The sequence below is a fragment of the Lissotriton vulgaris genome, chromosome 8 (assembly GCF_964263255.1).
Source record: "Lissotriton vulgaris chromosome 8, aLisVul1.2, whole genome shotgun sequence".
Lineage (NCBI taxonomy): Eukaryota > Metazoa > Chordata > Amphibia > Caudata > Salamandridae > Lissotriton > Lissotriton vulgaris.
In genome coordinates, this window is record NC_141696.1 from 29,052,230 (window position 1) to 29,071,268 (window position 19,039).

A 19,039-nucleotide genomic window follows, 5' to 3' on the forward strand; every position below is an offset into this window, starting at 1 on the left:
GGGGAAAGGAGGACTGTGCAGATTAACAAACTTCTTTGTGGTTGTACCTTCCTTCTGCTTGTGGAACCTAGTGCACACATGAGGAAAAGGTATTTTATTGTTATCACACTCTTGTGAAATCATGTCCATAATCCACCCTTAACATCCTTCATCTTACCTTTGTAAATCAGTAGAAGTAGATGATTTGGCCAGTCACTATCTGATACTAATGCTGGCACATTTTCCTTCATTAAAGTGCAGAGAATTCCTGAACATTTAGATAGCTTCTGTCTTGTGGCCATGTTTGCTAACTGAGTAGAGTGGAAAACCTACTATAATGTCTTCTGAGTTTGAGTAATTATTTGAGAGCATGCTCAGATGACATAAATGCACTTGTAGTCACTATGAGACACTTAAGCAGCAGACATACTGTTGTGGTGCTCGTTGAAATAGATGGGCAAGTAAATCTTATATTTTCGCTAGAACCCGCTAGTGTCTTTTATTTGCAGGAGTTGTAAACTGGGTCTTACTAATATCATAATTTTCTTTTAGCAGATAATGACCCCCCCCCATGGTCAATATTTGGCTAGTCCTGATATGTAGGTATACCAACTACCTATGCAGTTGTAAAGTGTTTTTTATTTTAAGTAAATCTCTCAGGATGGTGTGAACCAAATGGCATGTGATGGTTCAGTCTTATACAACCACTTGTAAAAACAAAGTGTTAAATCAGGGTATGCTATAAATCCTTAAAGATACTAAATGAATGTGCACTTGACTTTCAATTTTATAGACTCTTCATCTGCAGTTGCTTCTTTTTGAGTGTCCACCCACTGGATTTTGAGCTGTGGCAGTGAAAGCAGCTGTGGTCAAATTGGTATTGGTGTTTCTGATAATAACTTACATTTTCTTCTTTTCTAGGGACATTGGCCCAGGTTTTGCTGTGTGGACAGGTGAGTGAGAGAAACCTCTCAACTGGCTTTCATCCAGAAGGATAAGCCTAACAATGTTTTCCAACTTTAAATTATAGTAATCATTGTTTTATTCTGGGGACAATATTGAAAAACAATTACCTATTTTGGGGAAAGAAAATAGAACCTTCATGAGAATATATTCTGTACAGTTAAGTATATTTCTGGCCAAAACCACAAAAAGAACTTTGCACAGCACCCACCAACATTGTGAACTTTAGCAGCTAGAGCAGATGGCCAACTCCTGTCAGCCTTGCAATTCGAGAAACATATATGTCCTTTCAGAAACATTGGCATCCTTGGTGTGGCATACAGGAACATTCTATTCTAGGATATGGACACAATTTAATGTTATATGAAGTTCTAAGTATGGAAAGAAAGCCACAAATAGAAGATCTTTGACCTCATGGACTTTATGTTGGAAGACGTCGCAATGGCGGAGCTCTTTTTATTGAAGCCAATTAGGGGCACATTAGGTCTATTCATGCCAGGGCTGGGCTCAGTGTGTTACACTCCCATCCTTAGCCTTTGTCAAGCACTATTGTAATGAGGGAAAGCCCTACCATGGCAAGCTGTGGGTTTCACTTCCTTGAAGAGTGACCACATACAATCTTTCTCCCTTTAAGCATCGCGCATAGCAAGGCATGCCTCCACCCCCTCTCGTGGCCTGGACTATGGTCCTCCTCCCTCAGGCAATGCCCCCAATATAAGTGAGGAATATGGAGTTTACAGAATAAGGAATTAGGTTTGTCCCATCAAATTCTGATACACACAAGTTCTTGATAAATCAGTGATTTGAAGACGTTTTAGATGATTTTGAAAGAAGTTTGTGTTTAGCATTTTTCGTTAATGATGTTACACTGTGAAATACCACAATATTTTTTGTCTCTATGCCCAAATCTTGGCAAATGGTCCTGTAGTATGTCATTGCTTTTGATTCACTGCTGTGGCTGCATTTGATCAATAAGTGTCTAAGAGGGCTCTCATGTTGAGATTAAAGTATGGTTGATGGTGGCTTCTTATGTTGGCAGGTAGGCTTAAGCAATTGGAATGTTGTGTTGCTTTGACTTCAGTACCATGTCTTGTGATGTGTTCTCATGGGCCTCAAAGTCTTCCTCAAGTTGTGATCTTTGTTGTCTCTGCTTGTCTGAGAATGGTGTTTCTTTCTGTATTTAATGGTTACAGAGAACCAGGCCAAGAATTGCTAGGTGTATGTTAAGATGGGAACAATGCAAGTGCCCATAGAGTTTTAAGGTATGCCTTATCTGTTGTAAGAACATGATTTGGCTTTGTTTGAGACTCTAGTGGCAAATGAAACCAGACAGAACCTAACTTATATATTTGGAAGGTTGTCCTAGTGTTAACATTTGTACTGGAAGTGTAACTCGGAGTAAAAATCTCACCCAATGGGTTGCTGGGTCAACTCAATTCTTAGTGTTGTACTAAAAGTGCTTAAAAAGTCATTAAAATTGTGTTGCTATACAATTATTTCAGAACTCTTGATTTTCACACAGTGCTGCTCTGCACTAAGGGGCAGATTCAGTAGTTTTTCATGCACTGCAGTGCAGCCGCCACACATGCTGTGCAGCGTAAGAAGGAGAGAGCAGGATAGGGCCAATTTAAGGAAATAATGCTCTCACCTCCCCTCCCCTCTTGCTAGTGATGGTGCAGGAATGTGGGGGCATATTATCAAGAAAGGGCCTTATATTATCGCCGCTTTTATCAGCAGGAAACTGCCCATAAAGTGGCGATAATGGGCTTGATAATATGCTCTATGAATTCCAATCGAAGCCCATGTTAGATGTGAAGACATGTAACATGGGCTTCGATTGGAATTCTATAGAGCATATTATCAATCCCATTATCGCCGCTTTATGGGCAGTTTCCTGCCAATAAAAGCGGCGATAATGTAAGGCCCTTTCTTGATAATATGCCCTGTGCTGCCATGCGCCAAGGACACACCTTTGAACTATAGTGGGCGGGTGCCTCAGTGAGTCTAGCATAGGCTTTGCACGGAAGGGAACGCTTCCAGTACAAAATAAAAGGCCTAGACTAACTTGAAACCTTTCCCCCCTTTATAGGTGTGCTGTATAGTGCAGCACCCATGCAAAGTCAGAAAAGAAAGGAGAAATTAAAGCATTTTCTATTCATAGCGCCTATCCGTAATAGGCACTATTTTCTCCTACTAAACCCTGTCAATTTCTTCAAGTAACTAGGGTTCAGCATCAGAAATCTTAAATGTTTGAATGGCAATGCCCAAGCACCTCCCATTACCTGCTTCACGCTACTTTTAAGTGTTTTTCAGCATTAAACAAGTTTTTTAATAAAAGTAAAAACAGATTTAGAAGCGTTAATTCTTCCCAACATGTAATAAATCTGGGCATACGTGTCTAATGGCTGAGGCTTGATTCAAACATGTTGTTGAGTATCCATATTTAGAAGATTACATTTTCTCATGGGTTCAACGTGACATTGAGTTCACTATTGACGTTCTGTATGGCTTGCACCAAGTCAACAAAGGTGTTGTTTGTAGGGTCTCGTATGGCAATCATTTTCTGTGCTGGCACGGGAATGTGACTGGAGTATGCTTCTACAAGTCCTTAGATAGTAAAGAGGGCCAAGGGAATGCTAGCATGGAGGAGCAGAACATTTCTAGGATATTTCTTTTGGGCATGTTGTTTGATGTTAGTGACGTCCTGCTGCTGGTGTTCTGAAAGTCAGGGTCATTTCTAAAGCTTAGGCGGGAGCCACCGTCATGACAGTTCCTGTCAATGCTTTTTTTGCAGTTTGGTGCAGGGCTATATCAACATAATGGGGCCCTGCATAAAAACTGTCTCCGTTTTCTTTTCCAAAAAGAAAATACCTCGCCACAGGAGTCTGTGGTTTAACTGACAGTGAAAGGCAGTAAATACTGATCTCGAATGTTGGCCATCTAAATTAGGTGGGCGGAATTACAGGTCTGCCTCTAACGGCTCTTACTACTCAGGGCTGTCGATGGGGTTTAATCTCCCCTATGAACAGGCAGTGATGGTACGTTGATCAGACTTTTCTTGTAATCTTGTGGTCTCCACCAGGATTAAAGCAAAGTCGACCTGCATCCAAATTCGGCAGACGGACCACATTTTTGGCAGTAAACATAGCCTCTAAAACACATCCTCGCATCCCCCTCTCCTTAATCTGAACTGTTTCCATTTCTCCTCTCTTTTTTGGGAGGGATCCCCCAATCCATCCATCGTCCCCTTTGTCACCTATTCTAATCCCTGACCACTACCGCCTTCTTGCAAAGGTTCTGAGATACTCTTTCCTTAATCTGCCCTTCTTGCTTCCCATCCTCGGTTCTTACCCCCAACCCTTAGCTTCTCTTCCTCTTTTTTGTTCCCTGTTATGTAGACCTCTGTTTTATTACAATTGGGTTGTGGTATACAAAAATAGGATACTGTGACCTTTTTTGTTTATTTTTTTTATTCCTTAAAAAAATGTTGTTACAATTTCCAACAGTCTGTGAACTGTAAGATTTTTTTATTTTTATATTGGACCTGGGATTCAAAGCCAGCACCTGGGAATTAAACACAGTCCTGTTGTTTCCATTCAATATGCTGTGTTTTTTAAAATATTTTTTTGTTCATTATGACTTTTGTCTAGCTGATTTCTTTAGGATGACATTCTTTAGTTTTGGAATCCATCATTAAGTCTCCATACCTTACAGCATAAATATAAAAAAGAATTAGTATCATCCAAGATAATGGATACAGCAATTTGTGGGTGAATCAGTTAATACACAAAATATGTTGAAACCAATGATAGCATTACAGAAGGACTGCAATTTCCCAGACATTTTCAGTATACATCACCTTGATTTACCAGGAAGTTATAATAAAGATGGTGAAAGTGCTTTCCTTAGTTCATCCTATGCCCTCAGGCCCTCATGATAACGCAAGACCCGGAACACAGTCATGAGCTCACTGAGACAAGCCTATCACCATCATACCTGCACAATGTAACTGACATATTCCACCTGCAATTGTTGTGATTCTCACAGGTCTTATCACATCCTATCACATCGTGATCACAGTGGGGGACCTTTAGGGACCATTGTTCTTAGCAGGGCTACAGGCTCGGCTTCTGTTAGGCCCCTTTGCTACCCTGTTGAGTCTTCATCCCACAGGTTCAGATAGCATGGGTGTTGACTCTTTCAAGACATTTCCAGTTCCCCGCTCACACTCCTTCATTGTAGAGATCATGGTCTCTTTTATTGATCTTACTGATCAGGGGTTTTCCTATAGGATTCCTATGCTGCACAACCACTAGATCCCGGATTTCAATCTTACCCTTTCACTCTGTGTTAGAAATGGGGGTTTCTAGTTTGCAGAGGTAGGTACCTTTGTCCAAGTAGGGAACCTTCTTGCTAGTCAGGGGTAAAAGAGTTACACTCCTAAAATAACCCCTGCTCACCCCCTTGGTATCTTAGCACGAGCAGTCAGGCTTATCCTAGAGGCAGTTTGTAAAGGATTTGCACATAATCAACAGTAATACAGTGAAAACACTACAAACTGATACCACACCAGTTTTAGAAAAAATATCCAATATTTCATGTACCTAAAACAAGACCAAATCAATAGAAATCCACAAAAAAGTACTTATAAATATATACTTTGCAAGAATACTTGAAAAATCTAATTCCTGGAAGCTGGTAGCTTAAACCGCGGCTACCAATGCATTGTGAAGAACAAATCCAAACGGTTTAGGCTGACTGGGCCAGCTACTGTGTCGGGAAGACCTGCCACTTTAAACAGCACCTTTAGAAATGTAGGTCATCAGCAAACTCGTGTGGAGCTTCGATGAGCCAAAGGAAGTCATTGCAGGAGTCGTTTGCCAGTTAAAGTCACACGCATTGCACATCGTGTGACGTCGGGGTTGTGGTGCGAAGTGTACCAGTGTGGATGCAGTGCCCTCAGGTTGCGGTGCAGGCGGCGGCTCGGTGATGGTCATCCAGAGGCGTCGGTGAGCCCAGGCATAGGGTGCAAAGTGATGCGGTGCTTGTCACAGTGCTGGCAGGTTAAGGTGCAAACAGCAGCGGCAGCCCTTCTGAAGCGCTGTCGTCGACTGATAAACTGGAGTCAATGGCACCAGCGTCGGAAGGCCAAAGCTGTGGTGCGGAATGAGGATGGTGTTTCGTGTGACTTACGAGCGGTGTCCTTGAACCATGGGGCAAGCAGCTGCATCAATGTTGGCATGGAGCAGGGGTGTCGGGGATACCAGGGCAGCAGCGTGAAGCAAGGCGATGCAAAGTGCAGTGCCATCAGGTCGCAGTGCAAGCAGTGGATTTGTAGTGGCGTTGGGAGGTGGAGGTGGTGAGACCAGGGATGCTGTGTGAAGTGCAGCAGTGCCCTCTGCAGTGCCTTTAGGTCACAGAATTGGCCACAGCATCAATGATGGTGTTGAGTTGCTTTTTCTTCTGTTGCAGCACCAAACACAGTTCTCAGTGCGGAGAGCGGATGAAACTTGAAGCCTTTGCTGTTCCTGAGACTTCTTGAACAGGGGGCAAGCTCTACATCAAGCCCCTGGAGAAACGCACACCAAGAAGTTGTAGAAGGTTCAGTCCAGTCTGTCCTTTTAGTGCCCAAGACAGAGGCAGCCACTGCAGGCCAACAGAGCAAAGCACTTAGCAGATTGGTAGTTACTCCTCACAGCTTCTCCAGCTATTCTTCTTGGCTGTCTTCTTGGTACAAAATAGTTCTCTGAAGTCTTTTATCTACCTGACACTTCCAACAGGATGCAAGCTCTACCTCAAGCCCTTGGAACACACTCTAACAGCAGGATGATAAAAGTACAATCCAGCCCTTCCCCTTCCCAAAACAGAAGCAGCAAGCAGCAGGCCAACACAGCAAAGCACACAGCAAAGTGGCAGTTCCTCCTGACAGCTTTTCCAGCCATTCATCCTGGCAGGTTCCGCAGTTCAGCAGTAATCTACAGTTCTGGAGTTTGGCTCCAATACTTACACCACTAAATCCTTTGTTCTCTTGTGGCGGAGGGACTCTGAGCCAAGTCCAAACCAGTTCTGTCTTCACTGGTGCAGCTTCCTGGCAGGAGGTGTAGACAGCATGGTTCAGGGCAGACCAGGCATATTCAAGTGCAGAGAAATATCCTCCCATTACTGTAAATGCAGCCCATGTATATTCAGCCCAGCCCTGACTCATCCCAGGAAAGGCAGGGCACACTTCAACTGCCCCCACTAGCTGTCTGAAGAGAATTCACAACCCCTGTCTCTGTAACTCCAAAACCAGATAGTCAACTCACAAATCAGCAGAGGCACACAGGATGGCCAAGCAAGTAAATCTCTACTTTCTAAAAGTGGTATTTTCATTCAAACACAGAACATAAAAATCATCTTTACTAAAAGTTGCATTCTTAAATTCTGAGTCCAGTAATACCAAACTCTATTTCCCTATCTTGCCCCAATGGCAATTTATGTTTATAGATGTTATAAGCAAACTCCAATTCTATCCTATGGGACAGATAGCCTTGAAGTGGTGAAAAATGAAATTCACCACCAGGACATATCAAACACTCCCACTTTTAAAATACACAGCACCCTGCCCACAGGGGTACCTTGACCCTACGAGAGGGGTGACATACGTGTAAGAAAAGGACAGATTAGTGGGTGCACTTGCCAGGCCGGTATGGCAGTTTCAAAATGCACACAGACACTGCAGTAGCTGGTCTGAGATGTCTTTTCAGGGCTGCTTGTATGGGTGGCACAATCAGTGCTGCTGGCTCACTAGCAAAATGAACAATTGAACGATAGAATTCAGAACAGTGTCATACATTCACCACAGATCTGTGCCTAAATCCATAATTATTTTTGCTCACCATGCCATTCCAGTTTTAACCCAGCCATATGAAAATCAGTCTTGACCCTGCACCAAATGGGAACAGTCCAGCCTGGCCTGCCAAGCCAGGTCCTCCCTGGGCTGGAAACAAGCATCCTAGGACCACTTTCAGTGTTTCACCCCTCATCAACCAGGATAGCTTAATTCCAGTGGCATGGAGAGCACTGGACCCACGTTGGGGCATACCCATCCCTCTTGGGGTGATTAATGCAAAAACAACAATTGATGGACAGAATGCAGGCTCACTAGCAGCATTTGATTTACAGGCCCTGGCACCCTCAGTGCACTTTACTAGAGACTTACCAGAAAACCAAATGTGCCAATCATGGAAATGAAAGAAGAGAAGGATCTCGCACAGCAAATGTATTCTAAAGTGATAAACTTGTAATGAATTGTCGTGTGCTGCTTGGGGAAAACACTGTCTGGCCCGGCAGTGTGGAGAGAATAACTGGGAAGAAGCTCCCCCGCCTAGGAGGAGAACCCCCCTGAGCACAACGTTAGATTGACCAAGTGGTCTGATTCAATAGGCTGAAGTAATCAACAGTTTATGTTCAAATTGGAAATATTCAACTTTCCATTTCTATTTTGAGCATGTATCTCTTTTTGAAGCAGTTCGCAGTGAATGTAATCCACATCCAATTCAATGCATTAAGCTATATACAGTTTCACACATCCCAATGCATTTCGGGCGGAGCCCATCATTAGGGGATTACTCTACAAAAAAACACAAAAAACCAAACTGTAATGGCATGGATATACTGTGATACGCCAATTAATATAGAGACCTGTTTTAAAAAAAGGGCATCAGGGTGAAGCGAAAGGTGGAACAAACGAGGTGAAGCCCCGGAGCGGGGATAGCGGAAGGTAACACAATTAGAAGTTAGGAATATCGAACCCGGTTAGGAGAAAATGATTGAAGTGGCAGATAGAAACCAAACCCGTGCTCAAAGGATCGATGTGTTCATAAGCGGGTACTCGGTAAAGCAACCGTGAAGTAAACCGCGGTGCGTGCCAGAGTCAGAGGGTGGAGTGAGCATGCAAGTAAGAACAGTGACGGGGTGAACATTGTGTCCATTACCTGGATGTAAAAATTCTGAGAGAACCCGGAGAATGGTCCACTACCATCTTTTGTAAACCTACTGACAGGAACTCAACCTTACATTACCATAGCTTCCATCGCATGGGATTAAAAAACAACTTACCTTATGCCCAGATACTACGTGTCAAAAGAATAGTCTCCAACGAAGAGGAAAGCAAAGTGCAAATTAAGACTGTTTTAGAACGTCTACGTGCTCGCGGATACCCTAATCCGATACTAGATTTAGCTACCAGAAATGCACCAGAGCCTCTCTATTGCAACCCAAGTTGAAGACACCCTCCGAACGTTTGGTGGTCGTTTCTCAATACTCCAAAGCATCTAATTGTTTTCAAAGAATCATCCGCAAACATTGGCCCATTTTAGCTTTGGAACCAGACTTTAAGGGACTGTTTAATGAGCTCCCCATATTTGCATTCACCAGGGGCAAGAATCTTAAGGAAATCCTGAGTCAAACCAGTGGACCCAAGACCAACGTTATTTACACGGGTCTCAAACCCTGTCACAATTGCAGCAATTGCAATAATTGCATCCTTGGTAATTCCATCAACCATCCTATGAAAGGCAATGTTATCAAACTCAGAGTGAATGCCACGTGCAACAGCAAGAATGTGGTCTATGTCTTAAAATGCCCTTGTGGCAAGTGTTATGTCGGCCACACCGAAAGAAAGATCCGCGTGAGGATCTTGGAACATAAGAGCAACATCCGAACTCAGAATTTAAAGTCTACAGTGGCCACCCACTTTATTGATAATAGACATACAGTGGCTCAACTAAAATACCAGATACTGGAACAAGTACCAATCACCACGAACAACAAGAACCATTTGTTAAAACGCGAGAACTTTTGGATCCGCTACCTTTCCACGATGGCCCCCTTCGGGCTTAATGACCGTATTGAGTTCCTTTGTTATTTATAATTCTGTACTCTTTGTACATCAAGTGGATTTCTTATTTGTTGTTTACTTTTTCTTACATGCTGTCAGCTTTTACACCTTCCAATATGGCGCCCACACCTCTATGCTAGTCTATTACTATTTTCCTTGGTCGCTAAGTCCTTTTTCGCTGTTCAGCACCCGCTTCACGGTTCTTTAGTCTGATTTGGCACTATCTCACTGTTGACCGTCACGGAACTCCGCGGAGTCCCCACGGAGTTTTCACACGAGTAAGTACCCTACTTGGGACCCCGTCACTGTTCTTACTTGCATGCTCACTCCACCCTCTGACTCTGGCACGCACCGCGGTTTACTTCACGGTTGCTTTACCGAGTACCCGCTTATGAACACATCGATCCTTTGAGCACGGGTTTGGTTTCTATCTGCCACTTCAATCATTTTCTCCTAACCGGGTTCGATATTCCTAACTTCTACTTGTGTTACCTTCCGCTATCCCCGCTCCGGGGCTACACCTCGTTTGTTCCACCTTTCGCTTCACCCTGATGCCCTTTTTTTAAAACCGGTCTCTATATTAATTGGCGTATCACAGTATATCCATGCCATTACAGTTTGGTTTTTTGTGTTTTTTTGTAGAGTAATCCCCTGATGATGGGCTCCGCCCGAAATGCATTGGGATGTGTGAAACTGTATATAGCTTAATGCATTGAATTGGATGTGGATTACATTCACTGCGAACTGCTTCAAAAAGAGATACATGCTCAAAATAGAAATGGAAAGTTGAATATTTCCAATTTGAACATAAACTGTTGATTACTTCAGCCTATTGAATCAGACCACTTGGTCAATCTAACGTTGTGCTCAGGGGCGTTCTCCTCCTAGGCGGGGGAGCTTCTTCCCAATCATGGAAATACCAATCCATAACACAATGTACAGGAAGAGCATATGCACTTTTGCACTGAATAGCAGTGGTAACGTGCCCAGAGTCCTAAAACCACCAAAAACAGGAGGCCAAAAAGTAAAAAGACTGGGGGAGAACCCGCTGAAAAAGCCAATTCTAACTTTCTATTTTTCATTTGGCCCTTTCATTGATACTTGAGCATCAGTAATGATTTTTTCCTTTGCAAGCCTACCTCTTATTGGTTCCCTACTTGACCCCTGATAATGGTGTCACATATTGCTCAGTCATACATGATCGATGTAGGGGGAAAATGGGTGATACAATCAGGGTTCATTCAATACAAACTTAGGAAGCTATGCATATCTTATTCAATGGCCTCCCCGTTCCACTTTGAAGTAAATTTGATTGAGCATGTGAGTGAACCACTGAACTTTCTCATAAGCTTAAGGCCAACGAGGCGTGACTTAGGGTCAATTTGCATGCAGTTCTCCTAGGTATACCCAGAACTCAATTCCATAAAATAGGCCGCCATTGAGAGTCCTCATAGTTTCAGATAGACTACATGCAGCCAACAAATTTTCCATTTTATTGGTGATTACACCTTCTCCACAACTGGATTTTGCAATCAGGTACCCATGAAAAAGTTGTGGTGTTTGGCCACCTGGTAGGCTGAAGAGATTGCTGAATAACCTTGGAACAGGGAGTATTACATGCATTAACATCAGGACTTTAAAAAGATCTAATCCAATGTTGTAAATTGCATCAATCACCATGTCTTACAACATTATGCAAAACAACCAAAGGTAAAACAAGACAAAACAGCTTGCATGAAATTCTGTAAAAAGTAAAACCTGGTAAACCATGAAGAAACATAAAATAAAATGACAACATACGGTTTATCTTGATTTGTAATCACTTCTTGCAATTATGTGAGATAGCACGAGAGCCGTGTCACCAGCAGGACTCAATATATAGTGCCAAATACAATATGCACGGTCTACTGCAAAAGTCATACCGCCACAATAGAGGGAGCCCAAAGGTGCTTCACCCTTCTCAGATAAAATCAGGGATTCATAGAGAGCAGAAGCCTCGTTTTGTCCCATGGAAAAACATTCAGAAAAAGTGGTGCCACAGAAAAAGTCAGTTGAGGTAGATGTAGTCAGTGGTTTGACCCTTAGATGGAAAAAAGTTCATTGTTCTATTCAGGACAGTGGCTTATCATCTTATGCTCATGGTAAAAAGAATGTACAAAATAAGGACATTTTTTAACCAATATGAAAAAAGGGGATCACTTAGCGACATGATGATGAAAAGACAAAGGACCATGTGCACGAGGAGCTATTGCAGAACTAACAGCACTTTATCGCAGCCAAAGTTGTGATCAATTCACCTCCCCATTCACAAGCTGGTACTAACAGCCCACAGCACACGTTTATCCCAAAATAGCAGCCACAAACAACATCACCACAGAGGATCTCCGCAACTATCGCTAATGAGATGCAGAGTGAGCGTTTTTTAGAAATGGGGGTCTCTGGTTGGCAAGGGTTTGCACATTTGTTCAGGTAGGGACCCTTTTTCCTAGTCAGGATAAGGGAGTTACACTTCTAAAATAACCCCTGCTCACCCCCTTGGTAGCTTGGCACAAGCAGTCAGGCTTATTCTAGAGGCAGTATGTAAAGCATTTGCACATAACCAACAGTAATACAGTGTAAGCACTACAAAAGGGCATGACACCAGTTTAGAAAAATATCCAATATTTTAAATAATTAAAACAAGACAAAATATGATAAAAATCTACAATACAGTACTACAAAAATTGTTACTTCTCAAGACGTCTTTAAATTGCAAAGATATGTTGAAAACACAGTTCCTTGATGTCGATAGCTCCGTCAGGTGCGGATCTATGATGTTACAACGTGTTATTTTACAACGCATGCTGTAACATCGCAACTTTTACAACGCAGGTTCCATTACATCGGATGCCATTACAACGCAGGACATTACATAGCAGATGCTATTACAACGCATACCATTACATCGTAAGTATAGGTAAGTATATCTATTTTTAAAAAAAGTAATTAAGTTAATTTAATTAATTTAATTTAACTAATATAATGAAATTAATTTAAAAACTGTAATTAATTTAATTTATTTAATTTAGTCTCATTAAATTTAAAAATGGAATTAATGTAATTTAATTATTTTAATATAATTTAATTAATTTAATTTAATTAATTTTATAATTGTAATTATTTGTATTTAATTTATTTAATTTAATTAATATAATTGAATAAAACTTAAAACTGTAATTAATATAATTTAATAAATTAAATTAAATTCAATTAATTTAATTAATTTATTTTAATTAAAGTCATACTTTAAAAATAATAAACCCTAAAAACACCCCTGTACCTCAAAACCCAAACCCAGCCCTAAAACCTAAAAATATCCCTGTACCCCAAAACCCAAACCCTGCCCTAAAACCTAAAAATACCCCTGTACCCCAAAACCCAAACCCTGCCCTAAAACCTAAAAATACCCCTGTACCCCAAAACCCAAGCCCAGCCCTAAAACCTAAAAATACCCCTGTACCCCAAAACCCAAACCCAGCCCTAAAACCTAAAAATACCCCTGTACCCCAAAACCCAAACCCAGCCCTAAAACCTAAAAATACCCCTGTACCCCAAAACCCAAACCCAGCCCTAAAACCTAAAAATACCCCTGTACCCCAAAACCCAAACCCAGCCCTAAAACCTAAAAATACCCCTGTACCCCAAAACCCAAACCCAGCCCTAAAACCTAAAAATACCCCTGTACCCAAAAACCCAAACCCAGCCCTAAAACCTAAAAATACCCCTGTACCCCAAAACCCAAACCCTGCCCTAAAACCTAAAAATACCCCTGTACCCCAAAACCCAAACCCAACCCTAAAACCTAAAAATACCCCTGTACCCCAAAACCCAAACCCAGCCCTAAAACCTAAAAATACCCCTGTACCCCAAAACCCAAACCCAGCCCTAAAACCTAAAAATACCCCTGTACCCCAAAACCCAAACCCAGCCCTAAAACCTAAAAATACCCCTGTACCCAAAAACCCAAACCCAGCCCTAAAACCAAAAAATACCCAAACACCCCAAAACATATACCTCAGTACCCCAAAACATATACTCCTATACTCATACTTATTTAAAAAATTACTTAAATTAATATATTTAATTTATAATATTAAAAAACATAAATAAATATATTTATTTATAATTAATATTAATTAAATTAATTATATAATATTAAATAAAATAAAAAAAATTATATACTTACCAATACTTACGATGTAATGGTATGCGTTGTAATAGCATCTGCTATGTAATGTCCTGCGTTGTAATGGCATCCAATGTAATGGAACCAGCGTTGTAAAAGCTGCGTTGTAACAGCATTCCGATGTAAAAGTTGCGATGTAACAGTAACATACCGTCAGGGGCTATCACTGCATTGTGAACAAACAAATCCAAAGTGTTCTGGCTGACCTCAGTACATTTCAGAAATGCTGGTCGTCAATGACCTCTCTTTGTCACACACGTTGCAGGTCAATCTCCTCTCTGATGGAATCAGGGGAGCTGGTGTTGGCAGGAGTCGGGTGCTGCGGTGCGAAGTGCAGCAGGCGGTCGGGCGGTGTCTGATGGCGTTGTGGGTGAGACCAGGGTCGTGGTGTGAGATGAAGGCGGAGCTTGTTAAGGTGCTGGCAGGTCACTGGTGCAGTTGGCTGACGAACTGGAGTCAATGGCACCGGCGTTGGTAGACCAAGGCTGCGGTGCAGGATAAGGGCGGTGCGTCGTGTAAATTAACGAGTGGTGCCCTCGAACCACGGTGCAAGCAGTGGCGTTGAGTCCGGCGTGGAGCGGCATTGTCGGGGAAAACAAGGCGTCGTTGTGGAGGGAGGCGGTGCGGTGCCCACAGGTCACAGTGCAAGCAACGGCTCAGTGGTGGCATCAGCAGGTGTCATCGGTGAGACCAGGGTTGTGTTGCGGCGGTGCCATCTGCGGTGCCTTCAGGACAAGGAGTTGGCAGCGGCGTCGTAGACACATCAGGCTTGAAGTCTGTGCTGTTCCTGAGACTTCATGAACTAGGGGCAAGCTCTACCTCAAGCCCTAGGAGACACTCACAATAGTATATTGCAGAAAGTTCGGTTCCTTCACTGCCCAAGGCAGAAGCAGCCACTGCAGGCCAACACTGCAAAGAATGCAGCAAAGTGGTAGTTCCTCTTGACAGCTTCTCCAGCTCTTCTTCTCGGCAGTCTTCTTGATCCCAGCGAGTTCTCTGAAATCTTTTCTATCCCTGAGACTTCCAACAGGAGGCAAGCTCTACTACAAGCCCTTGGGGAAAACTTTGACAGCAGGATGTTGAAAGCACAGTCTGGTCCTTTCCCTATCCAAGACAGATGCAACCACTGCAGACCAACCCCACAAAATGCAGCATAAGGGCAGTACTCCTCCTCTAGCTTTCCCGGTCCTTCTGCCTGCCAGGTTCCTTAGTTCAGAAGTAATCTAAAGTTCTGAGGTCGGGGCCCCCAATATTTATACCACTAAATCCTTTGTCCTCTGAAGGCAGAGGGTCCTGTACCTAGTTCAAACCAGTTCTGGGTGTATTGTGCCAGTGTGCACCTTCTTCCTTTGTCAGTGTAGGCCAGGGTCATCAGACGTACCGCACCAGGTGGAGCCAGCATTGTGGAAAGCAGGCACAGCCCTATTTGGACCCAGGTGCGACTCCTCCCGCTCATCTATGTGCAGATTGGTATATTCAGCCTTGTGCTGACTAACCCTGTCTCCTGGAGTCTCCCCCAGCACCTGTCACTCACAAACCAGACAGACAATACACAAGCTAGCAGAGGCAGGCTGGATGATTAGGTAAGAAAATACCTACTTTTTAAAAGTGGTATTTTCAAACACAGAATGTTAAAACCATCTTCACTAAAAGGTGTATTTTATCATTCTGAGCTCAGGCATAATAAACTCGAATTTCTACCATGTCCCCTGGATCAGTTAGGATTATGGGATGTTATAATCAAAATGCCAATTCTTGCCTATGGGGAACAGTTAGCCTCGCAATAAAAATGAAGTAGGCTCTAATTCCCTTTCAGGTCATGCCACACACACCAGGGCATGTCCTACCTTTCACATACAATACACACTGCCCACAGGGGTACCTTGGTCCTACCTTAGGAGTGACTAACATGTAGAAAAGGGAAGGTTTAGGGACTGGTAAGTGGGCACACTTACCAAGTCGACAAGGCAGCCCGAGGCTGCACACCGGCTCTCCAATGGCAGGCCAGAGTTACACTTTACGGGCTGTTTGCGTGGGTGCCACAATCCAGTGCTGCAGTCCACCAAAAGCATTTGATTTATAGGGCCTGGCACTCTCAGTGCACTTTACTAGGGACTGAGATATAAATCAAATAGGCCAAACATGGAAACACCAATCAATAACACACTTTACATAAAGAGCATATGCGCTTTTTAAATGATTGGCAGTGGGAAGGTGCCTGGAGTCCTAAAACCAACACACACAGGTGAGGAAAAAATAGGGGGAAAAAGCAAAGAGTTTAGGGATAACCCTGCAAAATAGCCATTACCAACAGCGTTCCTGTGCCAAAAGCCGAGACAACACCACAACTCAACATTCTCAATGACCAGACAGATCGGGCGATAAGAACACACAAGCCGGTGATAAGGCGCGTTAGCACCAGGAAATCTACACCTGCTCTGACCTGGTATTAAGTCGGATGGCAGCCAGCACCACAAAAGGGAGACCAGCCCAGGGCCACAACCGAAGTGCAACACTTGCCATGGAGCCACACATCATGCGGCCCGGCCACCCAAGAGGGCCACAACAGCCAATGACACCACCCCACGGACCACCCCTCCCTGGTACACCCCCAAATAAAGACATGCCACATCAGCTACACAAAAAAATGTTAAAATTATTCTGCATGCTGTCACACAATCACAACAGTTGAAATGCATTTGTCGACACAGAAATGAGCATCAGACATTCACTTCGGAAGCAACAAAAAATACTTTATTAAAATGAACACCGAAATCAAATGAAGACACAATTCAGCTCCCCGTGGGAAACTCCGTAGGTCACAGCCTGCAAGCCAAAAAACATGATGAGAAGGTGTGTCCTGCGCACATCAAAGGACAGAGAGAGAGCAAAGGAGAGAGAGAGAGAGAGAGAGATAGAAGGAGAGAGAGAGAGAAGATGAGAGGGAGAGCGAGAGAGAGAGAGAGAAGAGAAGGTGGGAGAGGGAGAGAAGAAGAAAAGGGAGAGAAGAAGAGAGGGGGAGAAAGAGAGAGAGACGAAGAGAGGGAGAGAGAGAGAGAAAAAAAAGAGCGCGAGAGAGAGAGAGACATAAAGAGATGGAGAGAGAGAGAGAGAAGAAGAGGGAGGGAGAGAGAGAGAAGACGAGGGAGGGAGAGAGAAGAAGAGAGGAGAGAGAGAGAAGAAGAGAGGGGGAGAGAGAGAGAGATGATTAGAGGGAGAGAGAGAAAGAGAAAAGAAGAGAGGGTGAGAGAGAGAGAGAAAGGAAGAGAAGGGGAAAGAGAGAGAGCCGCCGCTGTACAACTAGGACACATAGCTCACCTGCTGCCACTGGTGTGTTTCCAAACCACTTGCCGGCATGTAGTGCAATCCATTAGGTCACACTTCTGAGTCAGATCCATCATCTGAAACATAGTCCAAATACATGACTGGCACAGTACACACACTCGCTCAAGACAACAGTGCCTGCCTGCCCATGCACACCCAGGCAGAGGCATCACAAAGGCACCCGCCCACCGAGCATGCCCGCCTATGCACACCCAGGCAGAGGCATCACAAAGGCACCTGCCGCCCACCGAGCATGCCCGCCCATGCACACCCAGGCCTCACTGCTCGCCTTCCACCACCAGTGTGTAGACTGGATGTGCCACCATGTGCCGCTGCAAGCCACAAGCCCGGGGTCGGGCCCGCAGACATGGCATTCTCCAGACCATGCAGCTACGCTGCGCAGGCCACTAGTTCTCGCCTGTGTTGCTGGGTCTTGAATACTCCATGGCTGAAGACATACCAGTGCACCCGGCAACAGCGCAGGCTGCACACCCGATCAGTTTTGATTTGTTTGTCATCATGTACATCAATTGTGTGTCTTTTGCACACCCGATCAGCCCAATTGGTGCCACTAAGGCTGTGACCCGGAAGAGAGACCACGTGGCGGTAGGCCCGCTGGCTCTGACTTACACTATGGTCCAGCAGGGCACACAAAACCTGAGTTGCCCATACCGCGGGGAGGGGGCCTCATCGCAGGGTGCCCACCAGCTCAGCAGCTTAAGGTGCCACTGATCAGTGCACCCACAGTCACCGTCCCGTGGCGGGGTGCCTTTGCCTTCCGTAATGCGCCGGGTGGCTGGGACTGCTCTGCAGAAGGTGTTGGTGATGCCCCTGCGATGTGAAGGGGAGAAGGTGTATTACAATGTGTCCACATGTGTGTAGCCGCATGGTACAGGTTGACATTCAGACAGCATGGCATTGCACATTTTGACAGTCTGTAGATCTGGGCGATAACCCAGAGTCATTGTGGGTGTGCACTGTGCTCTGCTTGATTGTGCATGTGTACCATTATGCCCATCTCCACCCGTCCCTCCAGTACCTCGTGGTCACTCACCCTGTTGAGGTTGTGTAGTGTCTTGTCGAGCAGTGTCCTGTTCCCCAACTCAGGCCACAGTCTCCACACTGATGACTGTCGACACCAGCTCCTCCATGTCATCCAGCTCCTGCTGTGGCGCTGGGCCACCACCTACAGTCTCCATTGCTTCCTTCTGGTTGGCGGAGAGTTTCTCCCTGGCCTTCCGCTTGATGTCATTCGATCGCCTCTTGACCTTGTCCATTGTCATCTATTGCTCTCCAACGGGATTCACCTTGTCGACGATGTCCCACCATCTTGCAATTTTGGTGCCCAGTTACACGTTGGAGGTGACAAAGAGTTGTTGATGGTGTTCCATCACCTCCGTGACTATGATCCTGTTCGCCTACGGACTGAACTTCGTCTTCCTCGTCTTCTTGTCCTTGCCCTTCCCTGTCCCCGAGGTCCCAGGCTAGTCATCTGGGATGCTTGTGGGGTTGCACGCATCCTCTGAGTGTAGGTCAATTTGTGTGTGGGGGTTTTTTCTTTTATGGAGATTTTTCCTACCTGCCAGGTGTGTGTTGCAGGCCTGGTGTTGCTTATTGCTGATTTCCTCATCAAGCTTTGGCCCATTGCAGGTTTTTGGATGTTGTGG

General features: G+C 44.2%; 1 protein-coding gene across 1 annotated transcript in view; it reads right to left on the bottom strand.

Annotated features, from left to right (window-relative positions):
• LOC147693291 (extracellular calcium-sensing receptor-like) overlaps window positions 1-18,649 on the bottom strand; it is a 52,966-nt gene extending 34,317 nt beyond the window's left edge. Inside the window, exon 1 of the mRNA XM_086935900.1 lies at window positions 18,563-18,649. Within this exon, the coding sequence (XP_086792026.1) occupies window positions 18,563-18,649 (87 nt within the window). The remainder of the gene's footprint in view (window positions 1-18,562) is intronic.
• Between the last annotated feature and the right edge of the window lie 390 nt (window positions 18,650-19,039).